We start from the raw sequence: 12,934 nt of genomic DNA on the forward strand, positions 1-12,934 counted from the left end.
AAAAGGACCTGAATCCTTAGGTCGGGGGTGATCACTGCATCTTCACTGCAGTCCTAGAGGATCAGGTGACTAAACCAGACGGAGAGTGTCGTCATTGGTCAGTTAACCCGTTCTCCTTTTTCTTGTTTGTAGCCTGAGCCTCCAACAGTAAACAAATGGCAGCTAGACAACTGGCTGACCAAAGTCAGCCAGCCTGCGGTGCCCCCCGAGGTTCCGGGCGGCGCCGAGCCCCCGGCCCGGCACCCGGACGGTAAGGCCAAGGGCGGCGACGGTGCCACCGCGGGCCACGAGCGCTCGGAATGCAAAGAGCCTCCCCCCAGAAGCTCCAGCAAAGCCCCCCGGCCCCCGCCGTCGGAAGGCCCCCACGCAGGCAAGAGGGGCTGCCAGAAGTCCCCCGCCCAACAGGAGCCCCCGCAGAGGCAGACCGTGGGAACCAAAAGAGCCGGCAAGGCCTCCGCCCCGGCGGGCACGCGTGCCTGCCTGCAGGTGGAGGGCGAGCCCGGACTTCCTCCCCACGGCGCCAAAGACCAGCCTTCCAAAGACAAGCCCAAGGTGAAGACGAAAGGGCGGCCCCGCGCCGGAGAGAGCCGCGAGCCCAAGCCGGCGGTGCCCGCCCCGAGCGAGCGGAAGAAGCACCGGAGCGGCCCCCCGGGCCCCCCGAAGGCGCCCGCGAGGGACGGTGCGGAGGACAGGAGCCCCGAGCACTTTGCCCTCGTCCCGGTGACGCAGAGCCAGGGCCCCGCCCGCGGCGCCGGCGCCAGGACTAGTGGCTGCCGCCTGGCCGTGGTCGTGCAGGAGGACCGCCGCAAGGACAAGCCCCTGGTGCCTGTGAGAGACCCCAGGCAGCGGTCCCCGCTCAGGGAGCCTCCGCCGCCGCGAAGCTTGATGGTGAAGATCACCCTCGACCTCCTCTCTCGGATTCCGCAGCCCCCTGGGAAGGTCGGCCGCCAGAAGAAACCGGAGTACAAACCGCCGTCTGCAGGGAAGAAACTGGATTCTGAGAAGAAAGGCTCAGACAATCCGAGCAGATTGGCCAAGAAGAGAAAGGTGAGTGTGGGGGCCGACCTCCCTCCACGGTGTGGAACGTACTTGCTGTGGGCTTGGGGCTGTCTTGGGCCTTGATTATAACCCAGAGTTGTCTTCGAAGAGGCTGGAAATCTCTGGATTCCATGTAGCCTTCTCTCCTACACCCCTCCTCTCCCACTGTGCAGATCCGTGTTAATAAATGACAAATTCCTTCAGCGGTCTTGCTAGTTTGAAGAAAAAGATGATGCAGTCATTGAAAAGGATATCTTGCTTTATTAGAATGATGCTACATTTAATGGTACATTTGAATCTATTCTGATAATTTGGTATTTACCACTTGGCCTGTTAGGTTTTGCCTTAGAAATTAAAACCTTACATGAACTGAAATGTTAATTAGTATTCTGGATTACTGACATGAGTGCCGCACGCCAGATTTTACACCTGTAGTTTGATCTTGTTAATACTGTTATTACATCTGTGTTTTAACTCATGCCACCTAACACTTCATTAGTTTTGAACCACCAGATTTAAGAGTTTGTGACCTCCATTAATGACTTTTTATTAATAAGCAGAATATTATGAAAAAGTTTTAGAGCCATTATAGAGTATTTATAACAATTTTTGGAATCCTCACTTAAGGAATGAACATAGTAAAAAAAGAAGAAAAGATCCTTGTATTTAACGCCCTCACAATTTTGGACAATCTCCTTTATTGTGAATCATTGCCCTCTTGCTGTGTGTTTTGCTGCTTCTTGGTGATGAAAGATAAGTCAGTGTTTTCCCCCAGCGGCGTTCCCAAGCCAGCCTACCCAAGATTCTGTGTGGAAAGCATGAGAAGGGCCAACTCTTTCCTGCTGAAAAGGAATAAAAACTTTAACCCTCTTGTAAATACATAAAAAACTTCTTACTCAGTTGTGGAAGTTGAGCTAAGAATAACAAGGACAAAAAGATCATGAAGGCTGCTGTCATGTCTCATTCGACTGATTACTCCACTGGGTTAAAAATATAACATGACTTTATCAAATAGCGAAGGGCGGCGGTTTTTCCAGAATCTTGTCGAATGAGACATGAGGGTGTGTGTTGCCACCGTAGCTGCAGTGGGCAAGTCCAGTGGGGGTGGGATAAGTGCTCATTGGCGGTGTTGTTTCAACTAGAAGTGAGCATATTCTCGTACACGATAACTTTTAAAACAATGTGTGCGTGTTAGAGATGTAAAACTTTATGGAGAAAATCGTGATGGACCAGGCTAGGAAAAAAGTATTTGCACCTAATACACCTGTGAAAACTTCAGAAATACACTCTTTTACCTCGTCCTGGAAGATCTTTTATCATCTCTCCCCCAGCTGCCATATCACCTAGTCTCCACTGCCCCAGCTGGAGTAGGGAGAAGTATTAACTTGTGAAGTGCTTCCTAACCTGGTGGAAATGTTGGAAATTGGAGACTGCCTGAGACCGTTCTCAGCACAGTCCGGTTTCCAGTACAAATCTAGAAGCTCTGCTTGCAGCTCCAGAAAGGAAAATTCAGCTGTCCCTGTTGAGTGTATGAACTGTGCCCTCTGAGAGCCGTTCCCAGCCCTTGGCTGAGCTCCACTAGGGCAGCTCATGTATCTTTCTGGTGAGAGTATGGAGAAATAATGACCCCCTCGTCTTAGGCAAGTGCATGCTTGCTTTAGAGCTCTGGCAGGCAGCTGAGAAATCTGGCCCTGGGAAAGAGAGGGCCACAGAGAAAGAGGCCCTGCCTCTCTGCTGTGGGACTGACGGCATCAGGGTCTGAACCAGTGGCTCCAAACCCTGGCTGCACATTCCAGTCTCCAGGGGAGCCCTTAGAACTGGTGGCAAGACGTGTGCCACTCCCCACCCCCTTGCACTCCACACTCCCGTCAGTGTTTTCTAAATCCTCAGGTAATCCTGTTGCCTGAGGCTCTGGAACAGAACCTCATTAGCAAGCCGAAATTGTACAAAGCGAGTTCTTTGGACCAAGAAATCTCTCCATTTAGATATCATGGATCTAGACAACTTGGCCTGCTGTATGTCACTAGTTAGAAACATTACTTAGAAACTTTTGGAAAATATAAACGTCAGCCAACAGTATACTAATTTTATGATCAGAGGATCATGTATCATTGGTTTTACTTCCTGCTGGATTCCAAGTGATATTAATGTTGAACATCATAACCTCAGGTCCTCTCTGCCTGCGAGGGGCAGCCCCCGCCTTTCCTGTCAGGACCCTGACTCCGCTTGCTTAGGGCACCTTGATGAGCGTGGCCGCTTCATGGTCAGCCCAGGTCTCTTTTGAAGTTTGGGTAGAAATGCCCCAAATTGGGATAGTGAAGACGTGTCCATTTCCTTCATATTAAGTATGAACACTAGGAGAAGCTCCATGAGGATGTGGTGAGAGCAGTTGAATAATGTACCTGCTCCTTCACATTAGTGGCCTTTAGTGTTTTTATTTAAAGACCCATCCTTCTCCTGGCACAAAATCCTACAAATATTTTCAGAGGGTTAATAGATCCTTGAAGCCATTATAGACTCAAAAGTGTGAGAAGATGATCACAAAGAGTTAATGGTGATTAACAGCTGTGATAAAGCCATAAAATGTGGTGCCTGTTGTGTGTATTTTACCACTTTAAAGGAGTGGGAGGGGACAATTCATGAGGAAAAGTAGAGAAAATTATAAGGGTAAATAATCATGAACTCACATGATCCTTATGTAAACTACAGAATTTCTTCAACCTGATTACAGTTTAGAATTTAAAATAGAACCTATATTTTCTTTTATAGAATTTTAAACTTTATGTTTTCCAGATTTGAAAGAAAAGTTGACATTGGGATGCACAACATAATACACAGTCAGGGCAGTGCATTTGGGAGGTTACTAACATAGCAAACTAGCGTCAAACTCCCCTTGTGAGCTCAGTGTTGCTCGGGGCACTTTCGTAGATAATCTCATTTAATCCAGTCATTTTATAGGTTGTCTTTCAAATAAAATGCTTGACAGTCTTTAACAGAAAAATAACGGACTGGGAGGTTACATTCATTCAGGTCTTTTCCTTTTTCTAAATAATTGCTTTACTGACCAAGAAGCTTGGACCCTTTTGGAAACATATTTCATTGCCATCATTTATGTGTGTTTTGAGGAATGGGGAGGGAAGTTATGAGATATGGTGGGAAAATGTGCATTTTTATTGCTTGAGGGTTGGTTTAGACCTTCCCTTCTATCCAAGATCTGACTGTTTTTCCTTGAGTTGATTCTCCACATCAACATGCCCAGTTATTATCCTTCAAAATCAAGGGTTTGAAAAGTCATCCCTATAATTTCTTAAAAAGCCACTTACATCTAATTTCTTCATGCCTGTTAGTTACCCTAAGAGCATCATATGAAGAGCTGGTTTAGGACCAGTCTAATGCCCGTGTATTCCCTCTCCAAAAAGAAGGGGGAAGTGGATTCATTTTCCTTGTCTGTGGCACTTATCCCAGTGACTGTAACCTCTTTCAGTAAGTCCTGCCCCCGTTTGGTGTCAGCTTGGACTTGGTGCCCTCTGTGTCGTCTTACTGAACCTGCAGAGGCAAATCCTGGAAAAGTACCTGAAGTTCCCAGAAGGCTGCTTCTCCACATTTGCTGTGCTCCCCATGCTATCAAGCTAGTCGTCTTCCCTGTGGGGGTGGACAGTGGAGTTTAGAATTGCGGTACTGAAACCTCTCGCATTTCTTGTTCAGCTGCTGCCTTCCATACCTGAGATCCAGAAAGACTCCCACATCACTTGGTGAAAGAGGTTCTGGAGCTCAGTATGCTGACTCCTCCCTGTCTGGTGATCTTCCCTCTTTCACACCTTTTGTTGGGGGGTGGGGGGATGCACAAGTGTCTGTTGGCAGGAGTGGAGGTGGGGGGAATTCTTGGAGCGAGGCCCGAGGTCATAGTTCAAGATCACTGTACATCTCTGGCTCAGTCACTCCACTGTCCCCCCTCCTGAGATCCTGATGCGCCCCCGCCCCCCGCCTTCAGTTTCCCTGCCAGATGACCCTCATCTCTCCTTGTCATGGCAGGCTCTGAGTAGACTGTCTTTCCACCTATTAGGAACTGTGTCCTCAGATGAGTGTCAGTTCTCAAAAGCTGCTTTCATTCCCTGTGTTACCTACAGGACCTTGTTGGTGAGCCAGAGGCTGGGCAGGCAGCAGGCTGCCCTGGAGGCTTTCCCTGCAGAAACCAGCTTGGCCTGGACTGTCCCAGCTCTTCCTTTTATGGTCTTCATTCTTGCCCTTTTGCTCCACTCGTAGGTGGAGCGGCATTTGGCAGATAACCCATGGCTGCCTGACCCAACAGGTTAAGAAAAGCAAACAAGTCAGTCAGGAGCAGGTGGTCAGCAGCCGCCTCCTGTTGGAGATGGAGGCACCTTTGAGACATTGTCCTGGAAAAGGGAATTTCTGAGACCCAAACCTTAGATGGGGTTCCCTGAAATGGGAGTTGATCTGTGCATTAGCCACTGGGCAACGGAGACTCCTTTCTCCTCTTGAAGAGAGCACATCACTCTCGTCTCACTTTCAAATGGCTTCTGAACCAGAAAAATGTTGAGAACTCCTTGCCTCATGTTTTCCAGTCTTGGAATTCACGTCTGCGTTTTCCTGCGTTTTCTGCGCCCAGAATCGGGTGACTCCCTCTAACGGCCCTTTCCGAAATCCATCCTCTCAGGGTTGTAGTGCAGGCCTGCTCCCATGCCAGCTGGCAGACGCCCCCGGAGTGCTGCTCTGGGGGTTCCTCGGGGACTGTTCCCACAGGAGTCCAGAGGGTTCCAAGGGCAGAGTGTACTGGAATACTAACCTCGGGCCGATGGGTGTGAACTCTGGCAGGCGGGCCCAGTCCACAGAAGGGGATTTTTGCCTAATTGATTCAGTGGCTTACTTTCTGCCAGCTTACAGAATATTATCAGCTTCGAAGTTGCTGCATGTCAATAGAAAGCATGTTATTCCAGTAACAGAGTGTTTAGCTAGCATGGAAGCTCATGTGTGGGGATTCTTGGTTTTGGGCTGTTCTCTTGAGTCACCGACGGCACAAGCCGGAGGTAAAACCAGTCGGGGAGGTTTGACTCACTGGGAGCCTTACTTTCATGCGCGGTTAGTAAGGTCTGCCACTGTGGTTTCCAGTCATAACTAGCATGTCCGAAGCAGCATGAAGATACACAAACAAAAATTACCTCTCCTTCCACCTCTGGAGTTTGGTGTTGTCTTTAGGAAGTAACCTTCTGCATTGAACATAAATGCTTAGCTTTGTCTTGGGGACTTAGTCCTACAAGTCATTAACGGCCGGAAAATGCCCTCCTTTTAAGAAAGTTTATGTTGCAGTTTCATGTACAAGTTGTATCTATCTGGATATTTTAGCAAATTCTGTGACTTTTCCCAAAGATAAATTGCCCATCCTCTTGCAGTGTTTGCTGGGCCAGCCGTGTGTCCTTTAATCTAAAGCTCCAGAGAATTCCGTGGTGGCAGAGCCTCTCGGGCACCCTGGCTGTAGTGACGAGGAGGATATCCCTGGTAGTAGGGTTCTATTTGAACCCAGGCATTTCCAGTGTATTCTGTTTTCTCTGCCAACCTCTTGAGTGCTGGTCGAGCATTACTATTTTGAATCGTTGAAAGTTATGCGCCGGGCAGGGCCCCAGCAGGCCCCTCCTGGCCTGCGCCCCTGGGCTCTGCCACTGGGCCGCGCCCACTGCCACGCGAGACGGGGCCCGTGCGGCCTCCTGTCGTGCTCCCGCTGTGCCTGTGTGTGTGCTGTCACATTCCGCGCTGTCTCCTCCGTAGGTCCCTCAAGGTCCTTTTACCCCAGTTCTCTGTAATGAATGGTTATATTTCTGAGCAACCTGTACATTTAAGAATTGTTTCTTTGCATAGGCTCATTGGAAGTTCAAGGTCCATTTTGCAGATCACCTCTAGAAAAGGGTGTAAAACTGCGCTGTCCAATAGAAACACAATGTGAGCCACATTTGTAATTCAAAATTTTCTAGCAGCCATATTAAAAATATTAAAAAGGGGAAAAAACCCAAGAGAAATAATTTAGACAATTTAATGATTACATTCTCCTTTTTTGCACAAAGTCTCTGATGTCACTTGTCCCTGGACTAGCCACGTTCAGGCGCTCCCCACGTGCCCGGCTCTGGGATGGAGCATGCAGGGCAGTGCGGGGATGGCCTCTAGTGGGTATAAGCCTTCCCTTGGATTGAATTTCTCTACCCATATTTTCCCTAAATGTTCTCACTTGTGTGCGCACTGAGAGAGTAAAAGCAGGTATCCTTATAAGTCAGTTTGACTGGTCCATTTTTGAAACGAGAGAGAAATGGTTTCCACAGGAGGCTGGGTGGAGGCACACACCGGGCACACTTGTTTGCAGGATGCTAGGGGGAAGGAAGGGTGTGTCTGTGCTGTTTCCCCTCCTATTGAGTGGGGCCAGGCCGCTTATTAGCGCCTGGGGAGAGCTTGAGCCTACTCGTCTTAATTTATTCATTTTTCTTGGAGAAATTTGGAGAATGAAGGAGAGACTGGTGAAAATGGGGGCCCCCCACAATCTCAGCACTTGAATGTTTTTCCCTTTAAGGCTCTAAGAGAGGGTTTCGGGTTTGGGGGGGGATTGTCCTAGATTGGCTGGTGGTGTCCCAGATTTCTCTCTCTCTCTCTCCCTCTCCCCACTCCCCAACAGTCAGAGGAATTTAGTTTTTTTTTTTTGTATTCTTTTTTATTGAAGTATAGTCACTTTACAACGTTGCCTCAATTCGTGGTGTACAACATAATATTTCAGTCATACATATACATATATTCCTTTTCATACTTTTTTTTAGTATAGATTACTATAAGACATTGAATATAGTTCCCTGGGCCATACAGTATAAACTTGTTTGTTTATATATATATATATATATGTTTTTAAAAGACTGACCTTTATTAAAAACTTTTTTTTAAATGGAGGTACTGGGGATTGAACCCAGAACTTCTGCTCTACAACTGAGCTGTACCCTGCCCCCTCTCCTCCCTGCCCCAGGAGTTTAGTTCTGAATGCACCTGAGTAGATTGAAGGACTCTAACCCATCACTTCACTGTCCTTGTTGGAGAGCTGGTGGCTCCTCCTTCCCACGGTGCTAATACGTGAGCCCAGACCAGGAGGGAGTCTGTAAATTTGGTACACGTGTTGTCGTGGGAAAACTTAGCTGTTTGCATCCTGGGTATGAAGGACAGTCCTTCTTCACGCAGAAATCTTCTCAGTATAAGTCATGTCAAATCTGGATGGTCTGACCCCCCCCCCCCCAAATACACACACATACACAGACACACACAGTAGGTACTTACCTAAATGTTTCCAGAAGTCTAATTGTCTTTGCTGTATGTTTTTCTCTTTTGTCTGCACAGTTATGTTTGTAACAGTTTACTCTGTTATACTACACTGATAGGGTGAAGCAGAAAGAGACCACGATAGCAAGAAAGTCAAACTGGAGAAGGACGTCAAATCACAGTCATCGTCTTCATCCTCCCACAAAGATTCTTCTAAATCAAAGTGAGTATAGAGATTAGGAATAGTCTAGAAAGCTGCTCAAATCTTCCTGGATCTTGACATGGCAAAAATATTTTTCTTCCACAGTAGAATGAGAAAATAATAAACCCCTTCGGACTCATTTTGTTATGTGTTACTTTCCTCCATGAGGACCTTAGAGGAATTGACAGTTGATTTGGCAGCAAACTTAGATTTATCAAAAGCACAAAAGACTTGGCAAAAACAAGTGAGTGGTGTCACCATGTAGGGGCCAACAGACTTGAGAGAGCCAGATGTGCAGGGTCAGAGAGCAGGTGGCACCCAGGCCTGCCTGCCTGTCAGAGAAAGGTGCAGGCTGGGCAGCAACTATTGCAGACCAGGTTGGGTAGGTCAGGGTAAGACTGTTGGCAGACTCTGCAGGCTTAGGGACAAATTACACGACTTCATTCATTACTCATAGTTACAACTAGATTTTCTGAAGGCATCAAAAAAGGACTCTGAAGCTGGACCTTTCTGTAAGAATGGATTTCATGCTCTGTGATACCTTAATCTTTTATGTCAACAGCCATTTTGTCCTTATCGCTCAACATCTGAATCAGCCAGTTCATGCTCTGCTTTAACCTAGTTTTGTATGGTGTTTCGTTCCAGAACTCCCAGGCCTTCCTCTGAGCCCTCAAAGAAGGAAATGCTTCCCCCTTCACTCGTGTCGTCCTCGTCCTCATCCTCGTCCTCGTCTTCCCAGAAGCCAGCCAAGTCTGCCCCAAAGAGGCCACGGCAGGAAGCAGACTCCTGTGGGCAGGACGCTCCCAAAAGTGCCAGTAGTACCAAGGGCAACCACAAAGACACTTCTGTTTCCAAGCACAGAAAAGCAGAGGGGAAGGGCTCTGGAAGCTCTGCAGAGCACAGAGTAAGGCGGGGAGGCGGTGCTGTGCGGGCCGGAACGTAGAGGTGTAGCTTTACTCCAAACGCCCAGATGAGAGAAGTTGCTAGGGGTGGTTTATTTCAGAGCTGTCCATCACTTTTAACAAAGTAGTAAGGAGTTATTTTTGTTTTAAGATCTATTTTTTGAGGGGGAGGGTATAGCTCAGTGGTAGAGTGCATGCCTTGCATGCACAAGGTCCTGGGTTCAACCTCCAGTACCTCCATTAAAATAACGAAGTAAAAACCTAATTGCCTCCCCTGCCATAAAAAATAAAATAATAATTTTTTAAAAAATCTACTTTTTTGTATGGAGAGTAAAAGATAGTTAATATTACATGAAAATTTAGATGTCAGTTTATTCTTAAAGTGGTTCGGGGTGAAAAATCAGAATAGATTTTTGTGTTAATTTTCCATCAGGTATTTTGCAGTTAAAAAAAATCGTTTACCCTGGTTAGTTCTTGGTTTGGATGTTTGATTTCAAATACTTTCATTATTGGTTATAATGGGAAAAAATTTATCCACTTTCTCAAATGCAAATTCCTCTCTTGTTAAAGTGGGGTGGATGAGTGTGCGTGTACATGTGTGCTTGCGTGCGCGCGTGCTTTACCTAAGAGAAAATACTAGATTTGGCTTTGTTGATAATCTGTTCTCTAGGACATGCCCGTCTTATAGCTTTTTTTGTGTCCCAAATACGATCAAAAACTACAGTTTCAGTGGAATCTAGCTGAGAAAGCTCTTGGCCACGCTGAAGTGTGCAGTGTTTGATTTCCTCTTTTTTGAACTAGTATTTTGGGCTAATTTAGAGGGATGGTACATTTAGGTCAGTGATCTTAAATGTTAGAGTGTGATCTGTATAATGATTTCTTAAGGGATCTTCTGGAGATACTGCAAATCGTTTTCCAGTGCCTTCTTTGCCAAATGGTAACTCCAAACCAGGGAAGCCTCACATGAAGCTTGACAAGTAAGGCTTTGGATAGACGCTGCTGCTTCTCTCTCCTCCCGCTCCCTTCCCCCCGTCCTCCCTCCTCTCTGCCCTCCCTCTCCTCCCATCTTGGTCACCCTCTAGTCTTCTTAAGTCGTCTTGCCCCAGTCCAGTCATTTTAAGTTCCTTTGACTCACCCCTGATCTTCTCTTCTCTTTCAGACAGCAGGCAGATTTTCACATGAAGGAGGCCAAGAGGTTGAAGGACAAAGCAGAATTAATGGTCAGTCTTGACTCTTATTCTTGGGGATTCCGTATTGTCAAGCCTGGTGCAGGGTGGGAGGGGGGACTGCGGGGCTGGGCACTCCCACAGGAGCTGTGGGATCTGATGAGTTGAGGGTCAAGGGGTTCCTGGAGAATGAAATTACTTTTACTTCGTTGATTCAGGCTGATCATGGGCAGATGCACAAACTGCTAGTCACAAGTTTTATGTCTAGATGATTGAAAGTTGACCTGCCTGGTTAGTGTTTTATTTAATATACATGAGGGCTTCCTTGTCTCCCTGAATCAATTCCTTGGATGTGAAAAACAACTTTTCGCTTACTGAAAGCTTGTCAGTTTGTGTTTATCCTGAAACATTTCAAAAAGTGAGGTAGCCTGTTTGCATTCCAAAGTTATCTTAAAGCCCTTGAGAGACTAACAGTGAAGTTAGTCAGTAGACCAGTGCCATCAGATAAAACTTTAAGGTGAAGGTAATGATTGCACTGTTGGTAAACATACTTTAAAGAAGTGAACTCTCTTTAACTGGTGGCTGTTGGACTTTCTGGAAGGTGGTAGTTTATGTTAAAGCATACATAATTAAATATGCTTTTACTTCCCTGCTGCAGTATAATTAGATAAGGTTTGCCCTTTGTCATATTTAAACATCTAAGACACTGGGGCTTTTATTTACTTAGTGTATTCCCCAGACCTAAACCCCTGCAGGTATGTTGAAGTTTTTGCCACAGGAGAACGGTAGAGGCTGCCTTGATCCTGCCATGTGCACAGCTAACCACAGGGTCTGGAGGTCCACAGGGATTGAGTCAGATCCGTCCACAGTGGCCGTCAGACTCCCTGCCCAGTGTCCTTCAGCCCGACTCTGTAGACTCACATCTGTTCTCAGACTAGGGAGGGCTGGGCCGAGACACTTTTATCAGGTCCCCATTCATCAGAGTAAAATGTTGATTGAGTCCTTATCATGCTGGATGCTGTGAGGGGGACAGAGACAAATTAGACACTATGTCTAAAGTGACCCTGTGCCAGGATGACCTGAGTCACATTAAGCCTCCTGCAACCAGCCCCACGGTGGTGTCTTCCCAGCCTCTTCCTTTCACTTTCCACGGCTGTTGCTAGAACTACACGAATCTTTTGAGTTTTGAAAAAGCGCAAATATTCAGTAAACTAAAACTTGTCTTGGTCAGCCAGTGACCTAACACTTTTCTTGACACTGGACACTTTCAGCACTAGGTTTCCTCATTATTCAAACAAAATTAATACTGTGGGGAACTTCGTTCTGGCTTTGCTTTTAATCTGTACACATGTCCATCTTCTCCCTTCCTGTACCTGCTGCTTCCCATTCTAATAAGTAATACTAGCTCATTCCACTCTCAAAATATGCCAATTTGGACAGAAACCTGAATGGCCAGCCTCTTTGTCACATTCTCCTTTAGCTGTACAACGCCCCAAAGTTGTCCATCTTGCACTGCAAATAGTTAAGCGCATAACTGAACGTAGAGGAGTGTATTTCTCCTGTTCTTATTTTACCTACTGTTGAGTAAGGAAATTAGAACTCTAAGACCTTAACCCTGTCTCAGGAGATACATATTAACTTATTAACCTTACAAAATACTTAAGAAGGTAGACACTGGCCAATTGCTATACTATGGTTTTTTTTATTTCTACCCTAATGCCAATATGAATTTTAGACAGCCCATGAAAGGAGATGGTATTGAATGAGTAAGTTTGAAGAGTTAAATTCCCACCAGCAAAGCAAACCACTAAGGCCCTGTACTGTTGATTAATTGGGCATGCTGATTTGATTTTTATTCTGTCACTATTCTGAGCCTGGTTTGTCTAGAAGACATATTTTTAAATCAAGTTATGTTTAAAAATTAAAACTAGCAGCCCTAAGCCGTCTTTCTTCGCTAACATGCAACCATCTCCTTATACTCCACTTGCACCTTTCCTGTTTTCATTCTTTCTTTTTGAACGTGTCAAATGAGAGGTGTCAGCAGAAACCTCAGCCTTGCGAATGCCGTGTTGATCAGTTGCTCTTACCGCGTGTGGTGCACGTGCCGAGTGGAGGCGTGCTGGGTGAGCTGAATGCCACCAAGTGAGAAGAGCGTTAAGTAACAAACTGTGTATTCAGGTTTTGGTAATCACCAACATCTGATTTCATTCAAATTTCTACTTTCTCATTAAGGGACTCTGAACTTTTACCCCTGTTAGCCCAGGGGATAGCCTTGTGCCCTGAACCCAGACTTCCCAAGGAGATGATCTGCTGGGCTCTCAAATACA

At 46.4% G+C, this 12,934-nt stretch overlaps 1 protein-coding gene across 5 annotated transcripts in view; it reads left to right on the plus strand.

Moving 5' to 3' along the window:
• AFF1 (ALF transcription elongation factor 1) overlaps positions 1-12,934 on the plus strand; it is a 173,195-nt gene that overhangs the window by 149,969 nt on the left and 10,292 nt on the right. For all 5 annotated transcript variants that reach the window (XM_072943023.1, XM_072943014.1, XM_072943004.1 and 2 more), the window contains 5 exons: positions 133-1,047; positions 8,457-8,560; positions 9,185-9,443; positions 10,327-10,418; positions 10,601-10,661. In XM_072943023.1, coding sequence (XP_072799124.1) covers positions 133-1,047; positions 8,457-8,560; positions 9,185-9,443; positions 10,327-10,418; positions 10,601-10,661 — 1,431 coding nt within the window. The remainder of the gene's footprint in view (positions 1-132; positions 1,048-8,456; positions 8,561-9,184; positions 9,444-10,326; positions 10,419-10,600; positions 10,662-12,934) is intronic.

This window comes from Vicugna pacos, chromosome 2, assembly GCF_048564905.1.
Source record: "Vicugna pacos chromosome 2, VicPac4, whole genome shotgun sequence".
Lineage (NCBI taxonomy): Eukaryota > Metazoa > Chordata > Mammalia > Artiodactyla > Camelidae > Vicugna > Vicugna pacos.